General features: G+C 37.7%; 1 protein-coding gene across 1 annotated transcript; it reads left to right on the plus strand.

Annotated features, from left to right (window-relative positions):
• On the plus strand, positions 1 to 26,501 carry MGAT4C (MGAT4 family member C). Its single transcript, XM_005519404.2, has 4 exons — positions 1 to 120; positions 19,018 to 19,171; positions 23,353 to 23,500; positions 25,345 to 26,501. The coding sequence occupies exons 2-4, from the start codon at positions 19,031 to 19,033 to the stop codon at positions 26,499 to 26,501; spliced, it is 1,446 nt and encodes a 481-aa protein (XP_005519461.1). The 5' UTR covers positions 1 to 120; positions 19,018 to 19,030.
• Positions 26,502 to 27,168: the final 667 nt, after the last annotated feature.

Consider the following 27,168-nt stretch of genomic DNA (forward strand, 5'->3'; position numbering starts at 1 on the left):
GATATCCAAATGGTAAGGCATTCAACTAGGAGAGTTTTCATGTCTTTCTTATGAGCTGTTGTGAGATGACTTTGCACTGAAGATTTCAGTTCCTGCATCTGGTAGCACAAATGAAATGTTGTAAGTGTTTTTATTATTTTTTTTTTTCATATTTAATTTTCATATTTAATACTAGGTAATGCAATTGTAGCTTTAGTTCTCTACCAGTGTCAGAGATTACATCCTGAGAGTATCAGCTTAGATACCTGGGCAAGAAAAATATGCAGGAAGGACAGGGCAGCACTGGAACAGGGTACCCAAGAAGGTTTTAGAATGTCCTTGGATATTTTCAATCCTCAGCTAGACAAAGCCACAGCTGGCCTTTTCTATATAGTGTTATATATAACTATATATAACTAGTGTTAGTTATAGCCTCATTCCATGTAGGAATTGATCTGTGTGAACTCCATTGACCACCCCCCAACCAGCACTTCTGTCTTGGAAGTGGAAATGCTGTGACTCCATAAAACAACTGCCATCACAAGGGCTGTATATCAGGAAAACCTTCCTGGAGAGTTAGTGTCTTTGGACTTGTCAATGTTCAGGAGCTGCTCAATATCACACCAACATCCTGTGACTAAAAGGGATAATGATGAAGCTGGTCACTTCTCTTATGTAGCTGGCACAGTACAGAGGAGTGTATCACAAACCAGAGCCTCATTTTCATAGCTTACTTTAGTCTGATCAGGAGTTGTGCCAATGTTTGCTCTGGACTCTGCAGATTTCAGAGTTGTGTCCTTGTGACCTGAGCCACACAGCACAGTCTAGGCAGGATAAACAAGGAACTTAACCCAGGGATTGTTCAGCAAATCTTTTAACCTCATATATCAGTACATTATCATCAAATTATGATTCATGTTTTTGTAACTGGCATGTATTAATTGAATTACAACTAATGTTTTTCTATGTAAATTCATTGTTTCCTCTTTGCCATAGGCAAATGTGTTTTTCCTGCTACACCTCAGCATAACTGACAAAGTTATTGCAAAGCAATAACAGTCCTTCTGTTCTTATATTTTCACATTTCACTAAAGCAAACAGACTCACTAACAAAATTATTTGAATGGTATGGTCTCCTTAAATGTCCTTACCACAGTCAATGGTCCTTGATGCATTATTGAGGTTCACCAGTAAATGCAGAAAAAGAATAATCTACTTTTTACATTTTTTTCTAATGCTGATAAAATAAAAATGTTTATAGGCTAAACTTGAAATTCTTCTTATAGAAATCTGCAGCAAAGGGAATGGTTGTTACTTCATCGAATGACTGTATAAGATGAAGTGCTTAGGTAGAGTTAAAAAAACCACACCTTAAAAATAACATTCATCATATTTTTCTCTTAATGGGTATGCAATCATACTTGTGTATGCTAATGTTGTTTTTTTGCTGCTCAAATAAAGCACTCCATGCAATGTTTCAGCCAACAGTAAACAAACAATACTTTACTATGACATCTCTATTGTAGTTTGCATTTTACTTCCTGTTTGATAAATTCTTTAGCTGTGCCATATTTTTCCCCAAGATTGGGCAGATCAGTGAGGGCCATAAAATATTAATCATAAAAGCTTAGAGAATTAGATGTCTGTGACTGCAGGTTTGTCTTGTTGGCAAATATTTCTCCGTCTAAACTATTTCTCTTTTTTTAACTCCACCAGAAATGATGCACCGTAAAAAGTATAATGTCTGTTCAGACTAAAATATGTATGGTTTTTCAGACCTGATAAAGGGTCTGACTTTTTTATTCAATGCTACAAGTTTATTTAATAATTTTATACATTTTTTAGTAGTTTTGTTGTCAAAAGCAGACCTGATGGCCATTTTCTTCTATTTCTCCAGTTATGACATTACCCTGTAGATCCCATGGAACTAGAAGAAAAGATAGAAGTATGGGGAAAGAAAACTATAGCTTCCTTGGTAAACCTGTGCCACTACAGAGTAAAGACACTTAACCAGGTGGTTGCCATGGTTTGTTACAGGAGAAGCTGTTGAGAGACCTCTAGTTTTTTACTAGGCCCTAAATTGGGATTGGGCCCTAAATTTGGGGATTGAATGGGAATGGGAAGTGATCCTTCCCTTTTCCTTTCCAATACTTTTTTAAACTTGTGTATTTGCGGCTTGCTTACGTGAAACTAAATGGTATCAAAACTTCTGTCCCAAAGATGGAGGATTGAGAGGACCTTTTCTTTGGCTGAGAGATATTTTCTATTATCTTCCTTGTTGCACCGCCTTGTATTTCTTGGTTTATTTCTTCTTTAGTTAACTGCTATTAACATGGGTTAGTTAAATAGAAATAACTCTAAGGCTGAAGAGGCAGCCATTTTTTTCAAATTAATGTTAGTCTGTGCTGGGTAGATTTTAATGAATTATCCATAAAGCAGCATAAATGCAAATGGGAATCCTGACTCTGCAACGAAAAATTAAAGTAATTACACAAGAACAGGTCATACTAAAAGTCCTTGAATGACAATAAGCAGTCTCTAATTATTAGTCTGTGGCAATGTGGATTTTTACATCCTTGGAAAATTAATTGTATAGCACTAGGAAGATTTTGCATTTTTCCTCCTACTTGGCTCATGCTGCTTGCCATGCATTTGTTATTTCCATTGTCCTTTGCTTACTACTGTGATGGGATTCTATCAACCTGCTTCAAATATAATTTGAAGAAAATGACTGCATTTCTAGACTTCTCAAAATCTATAGCAATATCTAAAGACAGGAGTCATCTTACCTGACTTTACTCTTGAAAAAGTGGAGTAAATGGAAAGAGCTTATCTATTCAGAGCACCTTTCTGAAACAGCTATCTTACTATACATTTGATTACTTTATAATGAGTACCTGTGTAAGCAGCATGGATTATATGACTAATGCTTAGGTGACCAAAACCAGAGAATTAATTCTTTCCTGATAGTTGAAAGTGTTGCTGTTTCTGCTCACCGTACTATCAACCATCTTCAAGGTACTGCCTTCACAGTCCAAAGTGTGGGAGATGGTGACACAATAATTAATTCTAGGTTTTATGCCTTGTCTATGCCTGGTACTACATTGGTAATTCCAGTCTGTCTTTTTGATTGTCCTATAAAAACTTTTCCCATCAAAATTTGTTAAATTTATACATCCACTGACAACAGGGACTCAAATCTCATGATCTCTCACAGACTCCCTCAAATTCCCTATCCAATATTGTGTCCATTCTGTCAATTTCTGTAGCTCCTTGTAAATCAGGAATTTGACAGTCCTTCAGCCCCTGAGGTACACCCAGAAGATGACAAATTTATTGAGGTTTCTGGGCTCTGCATACATTTTTCTTATTGTCAGTACCTTCCCATTTTTGCTGCTGATGGTTTGCTTAGAGTATTTCCAAAAGTCATAAGGAGTAAGGAGTTTCTGGTGAGACATAACCAGGGCAGTCTTCCATTCTGCTGGAAGTCCCATTGTTGTGGGACACTTTTAGCATTATACTTCCTATTTTTATGAGAACAATTTTCCCAAAATGCTAGAAAAAGGAATGTAAGTTTCAAGACTTGTTGCTTTCTAGAAGACACCATAATATTCCTCTGGAGGTGACCAGAAACCCTGTTGTACAGAGCAGGTCTGTCCTGTGCTCAATGTGCTAAACAGACCAGAGCTAAGGTGGCAGTGGTGGGTGAGAATACTAATCCATGGTGTCTAATTGGTGTCATCCCTACAAAAGTCTCATTTTTTTTAAACCCTGTCTTTCATCTATTAAAAATAAAGAAAAAAGGAAAAGCAGCTTTCTTTTAGTCCAGAGTAGAATGAAACACCAAGTTATATGTTTCACAAACACAAGAAGAATCAAGCAGCTTACTATGTCATGCTGGCCTTTTGCATAGTGTTAAATTAAATCACACATTGCTCCAACTTTCTAATTAACAGTATGCTATGTGGAGGAAGTCTTTCAGTAATTAACCTTTCAGTTAATCAAAGCACATTTTCTGCTTCTTTCCATCTTAAATCTATTTCATGTTTTTTTTTCCTCCCTTTATTTCTTATCATTTACTTTGCAGTCTAGATCTTGCTTTTGAAATACTAAGATCAAGTCCCTGTTTCACAGCTATCAAAATTTTGAGCTACAGTGTGAGATAACAGAGAAGGGTAAAGCTTATTTTAATTCTAATAATTCTGAATTAAAATATCAGTTCCAGTATGATAGAAAAATAACTCCTATGAGCCATTTTTCTTGGCTGAAATCATATACACTAATGGAGATGTTCTGCTTTTCATTCAAAATCAACGGTTATTCATTTTAGGAATGTAGAACTCTTTTTGTAAAGGGAGACATAATTGTTACTTATGTATACAATAGAACTTCATCAAACTGAAAACTGAGCTCACATATCACCTGCCGATTTTCTCTGTTTTACACAATGTTTCAAATTCTTAAGGATTTCTTAGCTAGTATTTTTTGTTATTGTATTCTATAAAAATACAGAGTCATCTATAAAGTGCAGTACAAATAGGAGGCTTACAAGCCAACATATACAGATTTGAAAGTATAGAGAGGTCAGGTAAATATCTCTGAAAGAATTGTCTGTTTAATAAAGTCATTCTAAAAAGTGCAAACTCTTTGAAAAATATAGTTTTCTCCAGCAAAGAGCAATTTTTCTTTTCTCTCTTGTAACCACTTAAGGAAGTAGAGCAATGTATTTCAGCTTGACTACATGGAAGATAGTAACTGCCAAATAGTCAGCCTAAGTAATCTGCTAGTGGATATTTTATCAATATTTTTGTTGAATTAATTATTACCTCATGCATGTGTTTTTCCATATTTTTAACTTATATAAATTTAGAAAAGCCTACAAATAATCTTCTAAAGAAAGATCAGATCATGTAGTGACAGGACTAGGAGATATGGATTCAAACCGAAAAAAGGCAGGTTTAGGTTAGATATTAGGAAGAAATTATTTACTGTGAAAATGGTGAGGCACTGGAAAAGTTTTCCAGAGAAGCTGTGGATGATCCATCCCTGGAAAAGTTCAAGGCCAGGCTGGATGGAGCTCTGGGTAGTCTGGTCTAGTGAAAGGTGTGCCTTCCCATGGCACACACCCTTGGGGGCTTGGGACTAGATGATCTTTAAGGACCCTTTATAAGTCATTGCACACTTTAAGCCACTATAAAAACTACGAACTACATTGTCATGTAGTTTAACAGAAACAGGCAGTAGGAAATCACTGTGTACTTAGTGAGCTACAGAACATGAAATATTCATGCAAAATAACACAAAAATGCACATAACATATAATATGCAATTTATTTGTAATCATCTTTGTTTCTGTAGATGGACTAAAACAGACTAGGCTCTTTACTTCACACAAACTTGGTGGAATACCCTTCATTAGGCAACAAACCAACTTTTCAAGTATCATGTTAAAATAATGTATTGTCATAGCTCAGTGGAATCACAGAAATATGTTATTTCATCTATGAAATAACACTGATGTTACAGTGTTATATCATGTTGATGTTATAGGATTTGTACAGTCAGAGGTCAAAAGAACATTAAAAGGCTAGGCTGATATCTACAGTCTAGATGTAATAGAAGTGACACAGAAAATGTTAGTTTTATATTAGAATCTCAATGGTCATTAGAGCTCAAGCATTCAATGGTATAAAAATTTAAATAATATTGAAATTCTTCTACTTCTCCTCCTAAGCCCAAGTTTAAAAAATACTGCATATGTCCTGAGAAACTATTAGATACTATAGTATACTGACAGCTGATGGCACCTAAAAACATAGCTGCATTCTGGCCTTTGATTTCATGCCCTGGAAGTCACCAGGAGGAGTGGAAAGCAATGACATCATTTGCCATGTAACTTCACAGCTCTTCTTGAAGTGTCTTCCAAAACTCATGATGAAATATTAAAAATATCCCAAGCACACACATAAAGAAATTTTGCCAGCAAAGAATTCTAAAAATGTTCTAGTACATAAGCCCCTCTTACTACTATATTTATTTCAATCTAAGACTGACAACTAAGAAACCCAGAATTTTTGGCTTTTCCCCTTCATTATTTTTCCTGTGCTTATTATCTGCATTAACGATTCATATAAAATCAATAACTGTAAACTTAAAACAAAAGAAGCTGAGTATCAGCATGATTTTTCCACTTGCAGACAATTCAGTCATTTTCCTCTAATTTACTACAGTTTTATGTCTGAGTCACATATTTCCAATATACAAATCAGCAAGTCACTCTGTGCTTGCTTGGCTGCATTTGCAGATATGTTTAGTCCCACTTCCCTAATCCACACACAGAAGAGCTTGTCATAAAACTTAGTTGCTAAATATTTACAGTTTAAAAATATTGAGCATCAGCAATACTGTGAATAATTTCTTTCCCAAGGACATTGTGCCTGCAGTGGATGAAGATATATCCATGATCTCTAGAGCTTCCATTAAAAAGCATATTCTCACACAGCTTGCAGCCAGAAAGCGGGGCTTCAACATACCTAGCACTTGTTTCAGAAGGCAAACATTGTAAATAATGGATGCCCCCTTCCTCCTCCTTTCCTTACCTTTTATATCTGAGCTGACATCATATGGTATAGAATATCCCTTTGATCAGTTTGGGTCAGCTAGTTGTGTCCCTTCCCAGGATTTTGCCCACCCCCAGCCTACTGAATGTTGAGAGACAGCCTTGGTGCCGTGCCAGTGCTGCTCAGCAGTAGCCAAAATACACTGGTGTGTTATCAGCACCTTTCTAGCTACCAATGCAAAGAGCAGCTCTGTGAGGGTTGCTGTGGGAAAATGAGCTCCATTTCAGCCAGGCCCAGTAGGTGGGTTGAATACCCCGTAGTGCATTGAAGTGAAATAGCTCTCTGACTTACTGTCCTGCCATACAGAAAACTTATTCCACCTAAAATAAGTTCCCCCATTAGCACAACTTTAGGGCACGAGTCTGCTGTGGCTGTTAAGCCCTTCAATGGGTATCTCTTCCACCTTTCATAGATCCTGCAGTAAAGCTATTAGGTACCTACTGTGTGGCATACAGCTAATAGTTGGTCTGCTGTGTGCTGTACTGTGATGAATCTATTGAATGGAAGCTCTAGAAGCAGCAAAACCATGCTGCCAGCGGGGGAAGCTGCAGGGTCTTATACTTGTAGTCAGAGAAGTGGTTTGTGATATACACAAAGGGAACTCTCTTGGGATAGACAACAACACAAGCTTTTTAATGGAGGGAAACTTCAGCAGTCTACTGTGGAAAAGATGTGCCAGCTGTACTGCCATAGATGGGGATGATCAAGGATGTGTTCTTGTGTTATTGTAGAATTAAGACATTTCTGAGGATAGGTGTAGGTCTGTGCTATAGTTCCATGTTTTGGAGATAGAGACAGTGGCTTATTGATTATGTGCTGTCCATAAAAAGGAAGCAAAAAGAAATTACTAAGGGAATGTGAACGGAATTCCTCCCTCAGTGTATCTATAACTGAGTATGACATCTCAGACTATTTTTTTAGCCAGTGAAGAGAAATTGGCATTTTGGGGGCACAATTCATCTGTTGTATTTAGAAAATAGTCTTTTAGTGACATGAATCAGGGTTTAGAAGTACTTTTATTTTCATTGGCTGTGAATTGAGACTAAGTACAACTAGCTCAGATTTCTTTTTGGTCAAGCAAATGTCATTTTAAGAAGACAATGAAGCACAACTCCAATGAATTCTCAAAGGGACATACATCCAATAGATATATCATCCAATAATCAGTAGCAGAGCGGTGGCCTGAAAGTATCACCTCAGGAACTTTGTGCATCTGTCAATACAGTTCTGTGTTCTTCTCCTGTAGTCATTCCTGAAAGCCTTATTTGAAAAGATGCCACATCTCTTGTTCTTGAGGCTCACTAAATCTATTTACATTGTAATTCATTAGAAAAACATAGGGTACTGAGATTTTATGAGCGTTTCTTGCCAGTGCTGAGTTAGAGTTTTCCCTTAGCTCTCTGTAATATCACTGATGGTGAGAAGCCTCTACAAAATGTGATTCAGAAGGATATTGCAAGGCTGGTGTTCCAAAGGAACCAGTTTGAGCAAAGTGGCACATGTCATTACATAAGACATGCCATTCAACTTATTTCTGCATTTCAGGATCTATTTAGAAATAAGAGGGCTAGTGTGTCTACAAGGGGCAAACCTAGGACGGGATGTAAAATATAGAGTAAAAAGGAAATTATTTTTTAACTTCCCATGGAGATTTTATTTCTGTTCTTTTTATTTTTACTTTATTTAAGATATTACAGATATTCTGGTTGTTTTTCTTCTCAGTAAAAATGCTACACTTTGCTTCTAGTACATAGGTCCAACTAAAAGTTTAACTTATCAGTTGGTCTTGTTTGAAATTTATTTCCAAAATATGTATTTTTCTTTTTAAGAGAGAAACTCTTTTACAGTAATTTCTTGCCCCCAAACTCTAAAATTCTCGTCTTTCCAAACTACACTGCCGCTGCTGGCATTGTAAAATGAGATAAAACAGATGTTAGAAGTGCACATTTGGATATATTGAGCTTATTTTTGACCATATAGTGAGAAATTCTTTCCTGCCCATGTACTGAATTTAATTGAAATAACTTGTTTATTTATTAACCATATTTTTATATATTGATTTAAGACACATGAAAGAGTCTTCAGTCATTAATGTAAAACAATATTTAATAACTTCTTCAGAGGAAAACTGGATTGGAAGTTTACCTTAAAACACTCAAAAAACCCCTATCAAATATATTTATTAAAGATTTATTCACCCTCTGCTACTAAGATTTGATTATTTAACAGTTTATTTGTGAAAAAATAAGGAATTCAAAAATATTTTTTGCACTAGAAACCTCAATAACTAATAGTATTTTATTGCAATGGCTTGAGCTTATTTATAATAACTGAAATATAGAATAGTGGAAAAAGTAATTTAAGCCTTTATTGATCATCAGGTTTGACATATGGTAAGGGTAAAAAAGCCTATTTGGCACATCTGACATGTTGACCATATCATGCAGCTAATTTGTTGATGTTTTTTCTTCAAGTTTGCTTTGTTTTGTTTTCAAGAAAGGCAAGGAGGAAAATTTTTTGCTTAGGTTACAAAACTATCCCTAGCACAACCTAACAGATGCCACCAAACATAATGCTACTAAAACATAAATTGAAGCTAGAAGTAAGATGAATTGAACATCTAGAAAAATGGGAAACTAATCTGCTGCAAGACAGAGGTAGTAACACCTTCTTCTTCTCCACTATCCCTTTGAATAATGGTGCATCAGTTCAAAGAAATCAGGCTTCAGCTGCTCACTGAATAGCAGAGATTTCCATAGGCACAGGATTTGCAGAGATGTTCCCTTCTCAAACTGAACTAGTTTTACTTGACAGGTCACAGAGATAAAGGGTAGCATGGCCATGCTCACTGAAAGCAGCTTTAGATAAGTCGCTGTGCTTGCAGAGATCCCATGCTACTCAGCTTCATGGATCTGAAATGCCTGTTAGCTTGGCATGAAGCTATTCATCCAAGGTTTCTTTTCACTCTGCCTAGAGCCACTTTCATGAAGTCTGTGGGAAATCTGATGATTAAAGTTGAATTCATCATCATTGCAATTGGAAGCTGCCATGCACCTGGTCTGCCTCCCTCCTATGAAGGATATATTCACAAGGTCTCCAAACTAATACTAACTCAGAAGCAGTGCTGATACTGGCAACAGAGCTATTTACCCCTAGATCCTGCTTAGCTTGCATGATCAAATTGCATTAGACTACAAGATAACATTGCAGATTTTGGGTACCTCTAAAATTATCTTCCTTCCTTACACATACATCAACTGATGTAATTGATCAAGGCCAGACTATTCCATAAATAACACAGTCCACTCAACAGCAAAAATAGTTTTAGATCTTTCCTGTCAAAAATCAAACTAATGCAATCAAGACTACTGGGTTTTGAACTCATGAACAGTTTTGGAGATATAAAGCTGGGTTTCTGCTAGTTAGATGCAAAATCAAAGCAGATTTTTGGGTATTTTGTATTTTGTCCACACACTGGATTGCTTCTGTTGAAAATAAATTATCAAAAAGTATGCTTTGGATGTGAGAATAGATGAAGACACAAAACATCAAAAGAAAAGACAAAAAAATACAGCATTTTGTAAAGAACTTTTTTCATCTTATATATAGTTATTCATCAAAATTTACTGAAGTTTGTTGAGGTTTTGTTGTGTTTTTTTAATAATAGGCCAATTGTTGGTCACACACACCCATCCATAGTTTTTTAAGCCTTCTCTACAAAATGAGGTTTTTTTATTGATCAGGAAGCTAGTGCCGGGGTGCTCAGTGGAATGTCTTAATGAAACTTTTATCTTAGAAACAAATTAGTGGAATGGCCAGCGAAAACAAATTTTCTAGGATTTAATTTTCTACTCTATTTTACATTATTTCCCAGGGGCACCATGACCTTCACAGATACACAACTTTGTGCAAATATCCAATTATATGGTAGAATCTCATGAGTTTGAGAGTTACCCCTTCAAAGTTAGCCAACTTTCTAAAAGGACTTCTTTCCTCTTCTGAAAAAGTTAAACCTAGTCTAAGTAGATGTTAAAAGACCCAACCATGCCATTAAGAAAAAAATTAAAAATAATAATTAATAAGAAAAAATGTAATGCACATATATGGAACTTCATGGAAGATCTTTGTTTTTTAGTTGAGGAGTTTGGATCCACATTGGGTTTGCAAATAACGAAATGATTGTAGATGGCACAAAATTGGGAAGAGAGGCTGATATGCCACAGAGTCGTGCTACAATTGAAACGGACCTTGACAGGCTGGAGAATTGGGCTGACAGAAATCTTGGGTGTCAACGAGGAGAAGTTCAAAATCCTGCACCAATAACAACCCCTTACACCAATATATGCTGGGGACCACCCAGCTGGAAAGCAGCTTAGTAGGAAAGCACCTGGCAGCCACCGATGACATGAATTTGAAGAAGAGCCAGTAATGTGCCCTTGCAGCAAAGACTGTGGGGAAATAACAGAAGATTGGCAAGGAATATTGTAAACACACACTCAAGTGACTTACAGCTGGGGTGTCAAAAAACACATATATCATATTAATTGATGTTTAGCCTTGTGTGTTTGACAAGCAGAACATCTGTGTTTAGATAATATGGGCCTGTGATAGGCTTAGAGACACCCTATCAAACATTCTAGAGATTTATTCTCTGCTGCAAGAAAGATCAAGCAGAGTGGTAAACTATGCCTGTGCAAATCCCTGATACACAGGCAAAACCAGCAGGTTCAGTGACCCTCTAGCATGGACCAAGCTCTACAGTGCCTGCAGCTCTGCTTGTGTGCCTGGGTGCTGTTTCAAGGATCCCCAGATGGTGGAGTAACAAAAATAAATATACTCTGTGATTTTTGATATTATTGATTTGATATTGATATTTTTATATTTGTTCCTGCTTCCTGCCTGTGCTGACCCTCACAAAGGTAAATGGTATCCTGGGCACCTTAGACAAAGCACTGCCAGCAGGTCAAGGACTGTGCTGTGCTTGGCACTGGTGAGACCTGTTCCAGAGTGCTGTACCCAGTTTCAGGCTCCCCAGTAAAGGAGAGACATGGACATGACAAACAGAGTCCAAGGAAGGGGCTAAAGGACATTTAAGGGACCGGAGCATCTTTGCTGTAGGAAAAGATTGAGACAGCTAGGACAGTTAAGGCTGGAGAAGATCAGGCTCAGAGGGAATCTGACACTGTGTATGAGTACCTCAATAGACAATGCAAAGAAAGCAGAGCCAGCAGTGCCCAGTGACAGGACAGAGTTAATGGACAGAAACTGAAACACAGGAGGTTCCCTCTGAACATCATTTGCTGTGAGGGTGACTGAGCACTGGCACATGCTGCCCAGAGAATGTGTGGATCTCACTCTTTGCGTATATTCAAAAGCTGTCTGGAGGTTCTAGGTGGTGCTACACAGACACAGAGAGTGACACATATGACTTCTATATGTCCCTTTCAGCCTCAATCTTTGTGTGATTTTTCAGTTCTCTGAAAAGCACTCACTTTTCTATTATGTGAGGTTACAGAGTGTGCTGATGAGAAAACCATGAACTGCTTTCATCAGAATCAGATGAAACTCTTTTCACCAAGATTAGTCAGCTTTGGTCAAACACTCCTGTTCATTATTTTTTATCCCAAAAAGATGTTTGTCTCGGTTCCAGTGCAATTCCATTAAAACAGGGTTGTCCTTGGCACTCGACAAGCTCTTAGCTCTAAACTTTGAAGGCTGTGGGACATTGAGGTATGAGTTAACACATGGAGGAAGTGTTGCTGAGACATTAGCTCATATAGTCTGTGCTTTGGGTGAAGGGACTGAGAGCTGAGGTATCTTCACACCAGGATGTCCCTCTAGTTTATTCTTGCTGGTCCCTAATAGACTCAAGGAATTTAGTTTATCTGATAGCCTGTAGCTTCTCATAATCCCAATACTCTCATACTGTACAAATGCGCTGTGTGACAGCTTTTCATTAAATTTTTATCTTCTGCTGAATCTATCAATACTTTTGTCCATGTATCCCTTTCATTAACTGATGAGTCAATAGATAAAATCTACTGGATATATATGTAGCTTAATATCTATTCTATCTTTCTAAAAGTTCTCTTGTCTGAATGATGCCCAGTGCTATTTTCAACGCACAGGATTTCTCCCTGTATTTTTGATGCAGACTCCTGTATCTCTGAAAGCTTCTAATCTCACTCTCCTTGGATGACACAGTTATCTGTTTCTTCCCTCTTCATGCCCATACTGTTTTATTTTACTCTGCTTTGTCTCTGTGAAACGGAAGTCCAGGGTTATTTCAGGTTTCTTTGTTATTTTTTTTTCTTATCTTCCAGGCTTTTTCCACATGCCGTTAACTCTCTGTCTATATCATTTTTCTAAAACCCATATTTTACATTACAACTTACTTGATAAAATATATCCAGTGGTATACAGCCACCCATCCAATGATGGATTAGATAGTGCTTTACCATCTAAGTCAATGCGACTTCATACTTCTTAGTCATCTCTTTCCCTTGATTAGACTTGACTCTTCCATGCCAGAAGAAATGCATTACATTTTGCTCAGAGTTGCAGCCAGAGTTTTGTGACTCCATTTTGTATCACTCTGAAGCTGTCAGAGAGGAAAGACACTTCATCCACCAACACCTGCTTTGAATTTAAGCTCTTTGTTTTTCTGTATTGTTTAGTAACTTGCCTCAGCTGAATCATCTGTTTCCTCCCAAACTCTCATCCCTTTTCCAAAACTGTTGGGGTCTGTATATATCTGTATGCTACATTAGTGTTTGAAATAATCTCCCACTTTCTGTGGATCAAGGATAATAACACTTTCAAATTCTTTTCTAAAACTTCTTTTGCCTGTTCTTTTATCAGTGTCAATCTTGAGTAATCTCCCTACTAATATACCTCCATTTTTTAACATCCTATATCTAGAACCCAAATTCCAGATGATATAATAATCTTTAAACCATTTTTTAAGCATGTGTAGCCACACAATCTACTTATGGCTAGTTTAAAACCTGAGCTCCTCTGGATTTGTGGATTTGATTCTGAGTTAAACTTTCCTTTCCTTCAACATAGATTTTTTTCCTCTGCTGCCAGTGGCAGTGAACATCCTGACTGTCAGCCTTAAACATTTTATATGTACATTCAGGCTTTCAGTAAGGCAGACAGTGAGTCTGCCTGGGAGTCTATCTGAGCCCCATGGAATAACCTATCCATTACAATTCTCTAGTACACTAGCCTCTGTAGCTCAAGTCTACATCACAATTTAGGATTTGTTTTTTTTTAATCTTGTATAAGAAAATCATGGTACATGCAAAATATAATAATAACCATGGAAAAAAAAAAAGGGTTTTTTTGGGGGGTTCCCTTTTTCTCTTTTTTTTTTTTTTTTTGAAAGTGTTTCCTTTGTGACTTTATAAAGATAACTGAATGCAATCCTTGAGGTATTCTGTGCAGCCTTGCACAAAGAAAAACTGAAAAACATATTGAACAAGCATTAAGAGCTGCAAGTAAAGCAGTTCAGTAACAGAGTGGTAGAAGAGTCTATCACAAAACTGAGGAATGAAGTGCCTGCTTCTGAGTGTCTCAGTCAAATCAGGGATTGCAATAAAGTTTGCAAGGATTTCAATAATCCAATCATGTTATTTTTGTGTTATGTCATATAATAAATGTGGCAGTGGATCTGCTCCACCTCAAGGGATATGGACGCTACAGTAAAGCTACCTGCCTCATTTGAAAATATTAAAATAATCCAGTTGTCATTTCTCACAGTCATCAGTGCCTCTGTAAACAAGCCACTTTTTTTGAGCTGCTTGGGCACAGCACTCATGCAGACCAGAATATAATACAAAGACCACCTTGTTGCTCCACCCCTGTACAGCTGCAGATACAAGCAGATTAACTGTAATGTTTAGGTAAGGCTAAATCCTTAACTTGTGTTGGCCTCCTTAAGGGTAAAGTAACACCACAGGGCCTTTTTATGTATCTGTTTATAGAGAAAATATGTAAGGAAAGTAAGTGACAATCTCAAAAAGCAGGAAAAAGCACAAATCCTTAGGATTATCAGAAAGTGATGAAGAATTAGAATAGATCAAATATGAAATGGTTTACCAGAGTGAGTGTGCATGAATGTGGACTAGAGAAATTATTCTATGGATTGCAAAAAGTCTTTTCCTCTGAAAAAAGGAAAATAAGGAAAAAAATCTTGATTTATGTAATTTTTTCCTCTTGGGAATAGCCGCATTGAAATCCAAACTGAAATTTGTTTTAAAATTTTAATAGAGGTAAATTCAAATATTTTCATTTCAATTTTTGGTTTCAAGAACCTGACATTAAAAACAGTCTCTTTCTGGATGGTCATTTGGGATTTAATTTTTTTTTAAAAAATGAAAGAATTTAAAATTCTTCTGTGTTGCAAATTGTGCAAGAGAAGACCTTGCATTATCGTGTGAAAATCAATTCTTGACCTTTTACACAGATTTCACACCTTTGTAGATCCTATAAAGAACAGCATCTGCACACTATTGAAAGGTATGTCATTGAATTTTTTGGCTCACCACCCCTTCAATGTATATTGTTTTAGAAAGAGAAAGGAATTATAATTTCACATTACCATGTAAAACTGCACACGTATGTCTGATACCAACACATACATGTGCATAGAGATCTGCGGTCTTACAGGTTTTCTCTCTAGAGACTGAGGAAAGCAATACATCTCATTTAGAAAGGAAAATATTTATAATTTATGTATGTTTATTAATTATTTTGTTTAACTGCTTAATGTCAGCTTTATGAAACAAATTGAATTTATACCATTCTGATAGCTACTTAATTGTGCATGAATAATGAACACATAAAATCTTCAAGCAAAGCTGTGCCTTCAGAATTGAATTATGAATTGTAGCTTTTTTTCAATATCAAAGTAAAAGATTTTTATTACTGGTGAATATTCTGCTCAAATGGTCTTAAAAAACATCACAGGTCTCACTGCAGGAAATTCTGAGACTATTTTTCAAAAGATGAATGACATTACCTGCAAAAAAGGGGTAAGATTTTCCTTTTATTTTCTGTGCAAATTTTACTGGTGCGGTGTTCCACAATGCGATCCACAGGCTGGATACAGAGATGCAAGAGGAGGCAGCTCTAGGAAGATGTAAGGAATTCTGCATGTACATATGTATGATCCTGGGCTAAAGGCTTACAGAGTGAGGATGGCAGCACCTTCAGACAGCTGCTGGCTGGGGACAGTGTGAGGAGCAGGCTGGGGACAGTGTGAGGACCCGGCTGGGGACAGTTTGAGGATCAGGCTGGGGACAGTGGTGAGGATCAGGCTGGGGACAGTGTGAGGAACAGGCTGGGGACAGTGTGAGGACCCGGCTGGGGACAGTGTGAGCAGCAGGCTGGGGACAGTGTGAGGAGCAGGCTGGGGACAGTGTGAGCAGCAGGCTGGGGGCAGTGTGAGCAGCAGGCTGGGGACAGTGTGAGGAGCAGGCTGGGTACAGTGTGAGCAGCAGGCTGGGGACAGTGTGAGCAGCAGGCTGGGGGCAGTGTGAGGAGCAGGCTGGGGACAGTGTGAGGAGCAGGCTGGGGACAGTGTGAGCAGCAGGCTGGGGACAGTGTGAGGAGCAGGCTGGGGACAGTGTGAGGAGCAGGCTGGGGACAGTGTGAGGACCCGGCTAGGAACAGTGTGAGCAGCAGGCTGGGGACAGTGTGAGGAGCAGGCTGGGGACAGTGTGAGCAGCAGGTTGGGGACAGTGTGAGCAGCAGGCTGGGGACAGTGTGAGCAGCAGGCTGGGGACAGTGTGAGGAGCAGGCTGGGGACAGTGTGAGCAGCAGGCTGGGGACAGTGTGAGCAGCAGGCTGGGGCTGGCACGGCGAGCCTGCGCTGCCCCCTGGTGTCAGCAGCGGTGGCAGAGCCTCCTCCGCGGCGGGATCCACCGGGGCGCGCCCTCCTTCGGGCGCCCTTCTCTCCCGTGCCTTTTCTTGGTACGGACCCACCAAGAGATGTGATGAACAGAGAACCCCCACTGGCACCATGTTTTGCTTTCAGATGTTCCCACGTGCAAAACAGTGATGCAATGGCTTCGTGTGAAAGCAGCAGGAGCAGTGCAGCTGTTTTCTGCGTGGTGACTACTGTGCTCTCCTCTCTCTGTACGTCAGTTTTCGTCATGACAGTCTTATGTTCCTCTAGCCTCAACTATGGAATTCCCTCTGTATTTATTCCTAGTCCAACAAAGGAATGCTCTAATACAGTATGACCAGGAAATATAGTTCTATGCCCCTTCCTCACCTTTGGGGATTTCAGACAGGGGCTCAGGGCATAGATGGGAGAGCTGTGTACCACAGTCCAGCCAACAAATATGTCACATACATTCATCCTGTGACTGACAAAAACACATTTATTTATTTCCAAGTTTGGTTGTTTTTTTGTAAACCCAAGGAAAATGTAATATGCTGACTGTGACTACAAGCACTCTAACCCAGACTAACTGCATTTTCAATAATCAGGATAGTTAATGCCACTAATATGAGAAGTGTCAGTATTTAATCCATCCAGTGATCCTCTGGTTGGTTTTTAAAAGAGTGTTGTGATTTGAAAATCAGTAATTGTACCGTGAAGAGAAGAAGGGAGGGGGCAGAGGAGAAGGGGACCAAAAAAAAAAAAAAAAAAAAAAAAAAAAAGAAATAAAAATTAAACACAAATTGTATGTGTACCACAGTCTTCTCTAAAACAGGGGCAACCTTTCATTTCCACCACAGCCTGCTGGAATCCACAGACAGCTAGCAACCACTGTGCTGTCACAAGGAGTTGCAGGGGTATAGGGAGGTCTAGTGATTATAGATTCATGTCCTACCACCTTCATGTCCTAAGCTTCTGAGTAATCAGGTTTCTGTAATTCAGCCCACCCTAAATAAAGACAGACATAAATATATATTGTTACTAATTCCTTTTTTCCTTCTTTCAGCCTGTAAATTTGTTTTATTCTCAACACAGTGAATATAAAAACATTCTGTGTACAACCAGCCTCCATTTACTGCAGTTCATTTTGAATCTATAGATTCCTTGCAATTACTAATTGTATTACTAATATTGTATATATTTGGCTCCTGTTTCTCTAGAGTCTAATGGACTCATATTACACTGTTAAATGTGTTTATTCAGTTTTGCAAAACAAATATACATTGGATTTTGTGCTTGGTTTTTCATTATTAGGACAGAAAATTTTCTGTATGACATGACAAATAATTTATGGAACTCCTAATATGGCCTATTTCATATCAGTGTAGATGTTCAGCACTTTCAAAAATGAAGGTATTTAAGTGCAGGGTTTAACCATTGCATGTGTAGTGTTTTTTACTACTTTACACAGGTTAGCTATAGTCTTCATTTGCATATAACTTGTTTATATTCAATTTGATTGAAGAATCATTATTTACTGTGGAAAGTAGTCAAAATATGAGTAAGAATATAATACATAAAAAAATAAGTTTATAGTCTGATGTTTTTCTAATAATCCCTCTGAGTTTGAGCAGTGAGATCTTTAACTTAGGGCCAAATCTTGTTCAAACACATACAGTCCTACAAAGATTAGTTCTTACAATTTGGCAGACAAGAACAGCATTCATCTTGTTTTACAGAATAAAATTACTAAAATGAACATGCAACATTGCAATATGACTAGACATTTCTCTTTCTTCATCTTGAACAGAAATTCTCAGGGGCTCCATGATCTCAGTGCCACCCTTATTTGATTTTTCTAATCAGATTTGTAAGGATTTCCCAGTACTCTGTTTAGATGTGTCTGGCTGAAGGTAGATCCCCACCTTGATTTGGAAGATGGAAATAGTACCTCCACTGAGAGTTTTCCCACCCTAATACAGAGGCTGAAGGCTAAGGGATGTTATACAGTCTTGCTAGTGCTTTTTCACTTCAGGGAAGGTACCTTATTTGTGCCTGGAAGCTCTGATATACAGAATTCTTCTACTGGTAACAGCAGTGAGTCATGGAATGATTTCCTCCTTGCCTGGCCTGTTGACCTGGCCTGTTGTTGGGAGGAGACACAGGTACCTGGGGGATCAATGCGCAGTATCATCTCTAGCCACCAAATTGGGATCTGACAGTTAAGCATAGAACTAAACTGTTGATGCACTCCTGCCACAGTGGCATCATAAGCTCATTTTAAAATGGATATGACAGCAGGTATGTATTTTTTCCTTTGCTGACACACACACAAAAAAAAGAAGCTTAGTTTATAGTTAAGATTGTATATTAAACCTGAAGATGACAACGGTTAAATGAAATTAATTCTGCCTCAAAGTGCAGTCTGTGTATGTTTGAAGGGATTTGATACCTCTGAAGGTAAGTTTAGTTGTTGTCATCCTTATCAGGTGGACCATTCTTGTAACGCTGTGGTTTTATTCATAGGTGACACTACTGTATGCAGTTCTTCACAAGACACAACTTGAAATATTTTGATAAAATGAGATGCTTGCGGAAACGATCAGCAGTGTCATTCTTAGGAATCCTTGTTGTTTGCTTGCTGTTCATGAACTTGTACATTGAGGATGGTTATGTTTTGGTAAGTTGTGAAGAAGTGATCATGGAACAACAAAACAGTAAAACACCCCTAGTAAAACAGTAAATTATTGAGGATAAACTATGTCTGAACTATTTGTGTGAGCTGGGAGCTTGTTTTCAGTACACACTGCAAATCTCACCTCTGAATGCTGCATTAAATGTTATTATAGAAATAAAATTATAAAAGAAAATTTACACCCATTCCATCTACTTTAAGCTCCTTGTATAAATAATTTCATTTTAGTGAGTTTATTTTGTATTTTTCTTACTTTTTGTAATTCAGATTTTAGTCTGATGTGTTCAGTGCTACAGCATAAAAAAATTAGACAAATGAAACCTAACATAAGTTTATGTTTTTGAAAAAGATTGTGGAAATATTTATGTTAGGAATTTCAACAAATAAGCTACTGACAACATAACATAAGTCTACGTTTTGTGTGTTACCTAGGGGTGTTTCAGTGCTGAATGCCAAGTGAGTCCTGGAGACTTGATTAATGGATTGAATTTCCAGTTCTTTGGAGATTGGACTGGGCCCAGTAAAAGAACATAGTGATTGAAAAACTGGATCTTGCAAATAGTAAAATGATTAAATTGAATTTTTTATATTGTGATATGACTAGATAGTGCTGTCTGTATCTTGAATTGAACAGGGACAGTATGGATTTTCCAATATTTTGAAAGATGAATTCTGATCTTTCAAATGATGAAGAAAAGAAACGTAGGTCAAAAAGTGTAATATACAAGTAGTAAAATCCTTACATTATTTATCAGAACCATGTATACAGTCCTAGTTAATTTAAAATATTATAATTATAAAATTACTTAGAACAGTAAATATTTACAATATTAATATTATGCTAGTACTTTTTAAAGTCATTGTAAAGATAGGCCATGCTTGTAACATGTTACTCCATTACAGACATATTTCCATGTCTAACACTGAGGATTTGCACTTTTTTATGTATTTCACATTTCTTGGTTATGAAATTTGACCTGGCTTATCACTTTATTTTTCCTAGTGGCATTTTCCCTAATATTTCTTCTCTGCTCACTAATTGTTTAGAAGTCCCCCAGATGTTCCTGAAAGTGCTTTTATTATCACTGCTAATGGTGTTCCTCTTGGCTTATTTTTGAAATCTTTTCCTGTCCTATTTGCCAGCTCCCCAGATGGCTCCATGTCTTATTCTTAATTTGCTCTTCCCCCACCTCTCTTTTATAAATTCACTCTCTTTCATTGCTTCTCTCATCACAGTTTGGCATGTTTGCATTCATGTAGCTCTCAGCCAAGTCTCTTGCCAAATCTTCTGAGAGTTCTTCCAGGTCTCTTGATACCTTTATGGTCCATCAAGTGTTTTTCAAGTGTGTTAGGATGTTGACTTTTCAGCTTATTTATTTAGTATTATTCTCAAATTTCCTGACCCTGTCTGACAGCTCCAAACACACCATGTCTGGTGTGTTTTCTCTGCTGAGGTAAAAGATGAGCAATTTCAGTGTTTGTGGTGAAGAGAAATACACTTCGGGTAAACCTTTCGAGGACAGCAGGCTAACCAGTTTCCCTCAGGGAATGAAAATGTGAAAGTCCTCAGAGCCCCAAAGGCTCTCTGAATTGCAGCCAATCTCTTTCTGGACTGTCTTCTAAAGGTAACTGGTAGAAGGAAGACAACTGATCCAGAGTTCCTCCTCCCAGTCTCAGACAGCAGGCTGTGCAAAGGGTTGTGGTGCTGGTGTCTCTGGCACCAGATGTAAGACAAGTGGTCTTTTTTAAAAAGTTAGAGTATTAAAATGACAGTAATTCTGGTAAGCCTTAAGGGAGAAGAGAAACTTTCTGGTTTTGCTCAAAGCATCTCACATGTCCAGAGAATCCCTTCACTGTTTTCTGCAGGGTATTTGCTGCAGAAATGGAAAGGGCCCATGTGGCAGAATGGCTGAAGTATATTGGGTAGAGGGTATGCAGTTGTGCAGTGCTGATACATGTGTATTAAAAAAACAGTTTAAGATGCTTCATCTGCAGCATATGAACTACACTTGATCAAGCATTTTGGAGACATGTTAAACTAAAATATACCAGATATCACAATATACACAAGGAGGTCTTATACCTATTCAGAGCTGTAAGTAGATTGTAAGCAAAGCATGTGTTCTGCACTCTTTTATGAACACTAATCACTATTTTGGGCACTATGCAAAGAATAGCACTACTGCAATTGATACAGCATCCTTAGCAGAGCAGAGTATCTTCATAAAGGGTGGAGAACTCTGGCACTTCATCCTCTGACACCCAACATGAAACTCCCAGCAAACACTGGAATGTAAGTTAGAGGTCAGTTTACAGATGAAAGTCAAAACCATTCTATAACAAGCTAGAGAAGAAAACCAAGGAGAGTTAATCAAGCTCCTCAGCTTCACTGACCTCAACATAGTAGTCAGAGATAGAAGAAACAGATTTTAATCTTTTGAAAAAAACCCAGATTTCAGTTTTTCCCATCATTCAACAGAATAATGAAATAACAACTATTAAAAAGAAATGTTAGCCACAAAAGGGATTTATTAAAGAAGGGAGAAAAAAGGAAAATTTTTGTGGTCAGTTTAGATATTTTGCTTGTTAAAATCAAAACATTTTCTTCTGACATTGTCTATTTCTAAACATTTTATGTAGCAAAACCTCAGCAGAATAAGTTTTCATTCTATGACCTTATGAAACAAGGAATCTTGGTGCTCCATTCTGGAGCCCATGACACAGTGTTTTGATACTATTTTAAAAAGAAAGTTTTTGGACCAGCCTTTTTTCTTTTTCATTTGACATTTTCATGGAAAATCTCCTGAAGTTTTGGCATATTTTCTTCCTAGATCACTGAGTCACATTTTAATCTTGAACCTAATCATCAAACTTCCCCTCATAATTTATGAGCAAATGCAAAGTGTCACATAAGCACTAGAGAGAAATTGCTCAAGAGTTACTGAAGATCAAGAGGGCATAACAGTGCAGGTAGATGCCCCTGGATGTCTGCCAAAGATCTTTACAAAGCTCAGAAGTGGATTATTTACTATTTCCGTGCAAGAAAAACAATGAACTATAAATGAATGTAGCATCAGTTTACAGAAGTACTTCTTTGTGCTGTAAAATTTATCTTTTGACACATTTTTAATATTTATGCCATTAAATATCAGCACTGTTTACTGTTTCTGTGGTTGTTAGCAGCAGTACTATTACTGCACAGTGCTCCCATTTAAGGACAGATCCGGAAGTTTTAGTGCATTAATATACTGCATTTATCAGAAGAAACTAACTCATTCATACATGTGCTTGTCATCAGACTAAATGAAACCAGATAAATTAAATAAGCACTCCTGCTTTTAAACTCAGTCTTCATGACCTCTTAGATATTCTCCCTTTTCTTAAGGACTAAGGAACAGATTTTTCCTGGGGCCCAAGTGATCTTATGCACAGGGCACTTATGCATGATGAAGCCACTCTTTCTCTTCTGTGCCCTTACTATGACTAGGGAGGCCTCTTGGAAGAAAAAGACTGAAGAAGGCAGGAAGAAGAGGCATGGCATGGTGATAAACGTTCATTTTGACTATGCCATCAAAAAGTGTTCTCTAAATTCAGAGAAACTTGTACTGTCTGCATGATCACAAGCATTTCAGCATATTGCAAACCTGAATAGAAGCTTCTCAGAAAAATGAGCCAGATGCCAGGATCTAGATTTGGCTTTCCTTTGCAGCAGTTTTTATAGATTTTTTAATCACTGAAAACAATTTTTTTTTAATCTTTCCTGTTTCTACATCTGTGAAAATTATTTTATCTGATGCTGACTAATGTTTTCTTATCCCTCTTTTGAGTACCACAGCATTTTTTGGCTAATAATTTAATGTTTGCTACCTTTCCAGAATTTTATGAAAAGTATTTTTTTTTTCCTTATACTGTAATCTGAAGGTTTATAGTAGATTTTCTGTAGCCAAAATGTATGATATTCAATAATGCTTTTGGGTTTGGGGGGATTTTGTTTGTTTGTTTTTGTTTTAAATGAGGTGACATCCACATGCTTTCATGAAAGCTGAAACTGAAAAATGTTATTCTTGGAAACCTGCCTGCCCATGTTTCCTCTCTAGCTGACATTCACAATTGTGTTTCTCTCTGTCTCTCTCCCTTTTTTGTTATTTTTGTTTTCCCGCTAATAGGAAGGGGACAAGCAATTAATCAGAGAAACAGCCACGCACCAGCTCAACCCAGAGCGTTATGTTCACAGTTTTAAAGATTTGTCTAATTTCTCAGGATCTATAAACATTTCCTATCGCTACCTAGCTGGCACACCTTTGCCAAGGAAAAGTAAGTAACTGCAATTTGAATGTTGCAAATTGAGGTAATTTAAGAAGGAGTGAAATCCATATGGTCCCTGTGGTATTTCTATGCAAGAGGGGCTGAGTTAGGCAGTGACAGTCTCAAGAGTGCTGGTGAGACAACTATCATAGGCCATTCTTGAATGGCTGCTGGTCTGTAATTAGCAGTGATTGCCCCACAGGCTGATTACCTTCTGACCAACGGCCTGACTTGCGGATATCCTGCAGGCAGCCCCTGGATGGTCCATGTGAGCATAATTCCATTATCTCCTCCCAGGCAAGAGGAAGATGATTGAGAAAGCAGAAGCAAGGCATGTGCTGGTGGTGTTCTGCAACCACCCTCTGAGACCATACTGTCAATCTCTGTCTACAATCTCTGTTTACTACTGGTAAATCCAATCTTAAGTATGCTTGGCATCACACAGATACACCCCTCAGGTCCACTATTCTGCCAGCCCAGCAGCTGCAAATGGACCTCCTTGCTCCTTTATCTTTGCTAAAATGGGACCTGAACTGTGCTATTACTGGGACTGTAAAGGAGGATTCTTCTCACAGCCATCTGCAGATGGACTATTTAGTTACTCTTATTTCAGAGATGGTTCTAGACCTTCCTCTAAATGTGAAATACAGCTATACCTAGACTTCAGGCAGGTGTCCTTTGACCTGGTTCCAAATGGTTCCAAATCAACCATTTCACATACATAAACAAGGCTCTGAAGTCCAAGGCCAGGAGGTGAAATAAAATAATATATGAGTTGTAGAAAGCTACAAAGTTTGTTCAAATTAGATTTGAAAAATTTTGGGCTCTGTGGGCAGTGTAAATGACTTCTGGAGTTTGTACTTGACTGTACAACTTCATTTTGAGCAGACTTAAGCTTCGAGGGAAACACTGAATGATTATCAGAGCAGCCTTTTAGAAATTACTATATTTTAAGAAATCTGGGGTAAGTTCGACCTGAGTACACTCTGTCAATTGCAGTCTTGACATTTTTTGCATCAGAAGTTAGAAAAATAGAGATATATTAGCAAATATCTGAAAAAAAAAATCCTGATTTGGAATACTGATAAAAATGCAATGGCAATGACTACAAAACAGCAGAGATTAAATTTCTTGTTTTATAAGATATATCTCTGTCTAGAAAGAATGTAAGAGCATTAAAAATTATTTGTACAAGCAAGGAGAGAAGTTCTCTTCTACTTTAAAATAATGTCCAAATTGTATCTTCCAAGAGGGTGCTCCCTGTAAAATGCTTAATGAGTCCTGAAAGAGGGTTAGAAGAGAAACTACTGTCAAGGAAAAACTAGACAAATGCACCTAAAAATGAACACACTGAGAAATAATTATCCATGCAAAACTCATAAAACTGTCAAGTTATGCACAGATGTAACTAGACTTTTAGAGGGCTTAAAATGATAAAAGTGCTGCATTTGGTAGTTCCTTGCTTTCAAAATATGGTGTGAATAATCCCCTCATAATCCCCTTTCTTTTAGCAGATTTACAGCCTTATCATTGTATACGTGGTTTTGTCTACAAGGCATAAACTTATACCCTGCTTTGCCATTTGTCCCCTGCATGCTACTCCTTGCAGTAAAGCAGTGAATGTTCAACACAATAGTCTCCATATGTCTGTTTGATTGCAATATCATACCTCTTAATGAAAAGGCAATAAAGGTCCTTTATAGCATGCAGCTTAATAAATTCACATACCAAATTTCTCAGTCTTCACCATTCACGAGGTTTGTTTAATATAAACACAGCTCTGGAGAATATCTGTGATAAAATTGCTTCCAATATCAGATACTCAGTTTTTGTTTGAATTGTCTTTTGTACAGGGTATCTTACGATTGGACTTTCCTCTGTAAAACGGAAAAAGGGAAACTACTTGCTTGAGACCATCAAGTCCATATTTGAGCAGTCAAGCTATGAGGAGCTAAAAGAAATTGCAGTGGTAGTACAGCTGGCAGATTTTGACTCAGCCTGGTGTGAAGGGGTGGTCCAGGATATTTCACAGAAATTTGCACATCATATAATTGCGGGCAGATTAATAGTTATTCACGTCCCTGAGGATTACTATCCTGTACTGGATGGCCTTAAGAGAAATTACAATGACCCCGAGGACCGTGTGAAGTTTCGATCAAAACAAAATGTAGATTATGCTTTCCTTCTAAACTTTTGTGCTAATCTTTCTGACTACTATGTGATGCTGGAAGACGATGTTCGCTGCTCAAAGAATTTTTTGACTGCTGTTAAGAAAGTAATTACCTCACGAGAAGGATCCTACTGGGTGACATTGGAATTCTCCAAGCTGGGGTACATTGGAAAGCTTTACCATTCTCATGACCTTCCACGCCTGGCCCATTTTCTATTGATGTTTTACCAAGAAATGCCTTGCGATTGGCTGCTCATCCACTTCCGTGGGCTGCTAGCTCAAAAGGAAGTGATACGTTTTAAGCCATCTCTCTTCCAGCACATGGGATACTACTCGTCTTACAAAGGAGCTGAAAATAAGTTAAAGGATGATGATTTTGAAGAGGAATCCTTTGATATCCCTGACAACCCACCGGCAAACTTGCACACCAATATGAATGTATTTGAAAACTACGAGGCAAGCAAGGCTTACAGCAGCATTGATGAGTACTTCTGGGGCAAAGCTCCTTCTACTGGAGACTTCTATGGCATCGTATTTGAAAAGCCCATTAAAATCAGTAAAATTAAAGTTGTCACTGGAACTGAAGATCGGCAAAATGACATTTTACATCATGGGGCCCTGGAAGTAGGTGAAAAGATTGTAGGCAGTAAAAAAGGAAGACAATGTACGACTTACTTGAGACTAGGGGAGTTCAAAAATGGGAATTTTGAAATAACAGATGTAGAGCACAAAGTTCTGTTTGATATTAACTGCATGAGAATACTTGTTACTAAAAGTCAAAAAGAATGGCTGATCATTAGGAGCATTAGCGTCTGGACTTCTCAAACACCAAATCAATAAAGCAAGGCCACCTGAGAAGGTACAGGGTGCATACAATCAACTGGGTCACAACTGGTGCCACTCCCCAGAAAAACAGACACTTGTAGCTCTTCACTAGAGACACTGAATATCTGGGGAAATCACAAAACAAGTAAAGCAATTTATTTTTTACCAGTTTGGTCAGGCAATATACAAACATTTATTTGTTGAAAATTTTGAATTTTATAGAAAACAAAAGGTTCTCATACCTCTCTTGAGATCTTTAAACCCTTTTTTATTATTATTTCTCTGTAAGAGAGATCTTGTGGACTGTACAGAACAAAAACTCCCACCTTATAATTGCCAAAAGGTTTAAATCTATGACCATTATGTTGTGAAAAGAAATTGGATTGCACCTTATGCACATAAAAATTTAAAATCTTATGGTAGTATGCGTTTGTACTGTAGTTGGTAATGTGTTTCTTTTCCAGGCAGTTGTGACAAGGAGATCTGTCCTGAAATTGGCAGTTTACTTCTGAGCACTGTAAGAAAATAATGTGGCTAGTCATTGCAACTTCTTGTCAAAAGGGAATGTGTAAAATTATAAATCTGACATGACAATTATGTAAAAAATAGATAATTGCAACTGTTATTCTGTCTCAACAAATATCCTTTGTTCTTTTTTCTGGATCCTTACACTGAAATGAGC

Source organism: Pseudopodoces humilis, chromosome 5, assembly GCF_049639895.1.
Source record: "Pseudopodoces humilis isolate 2021_Gansu_Grassland_sample_001 chromosome 5, ASM4963989v1, whole genome shotgun sequence".
Taxonomy (NCBI): domain Eukaryota; kingdom Metazoa; phylum Chordata; class Aves; order Passeriformes; family Paridae; genus Pseudopodoces; species Pseudopodoces humilis.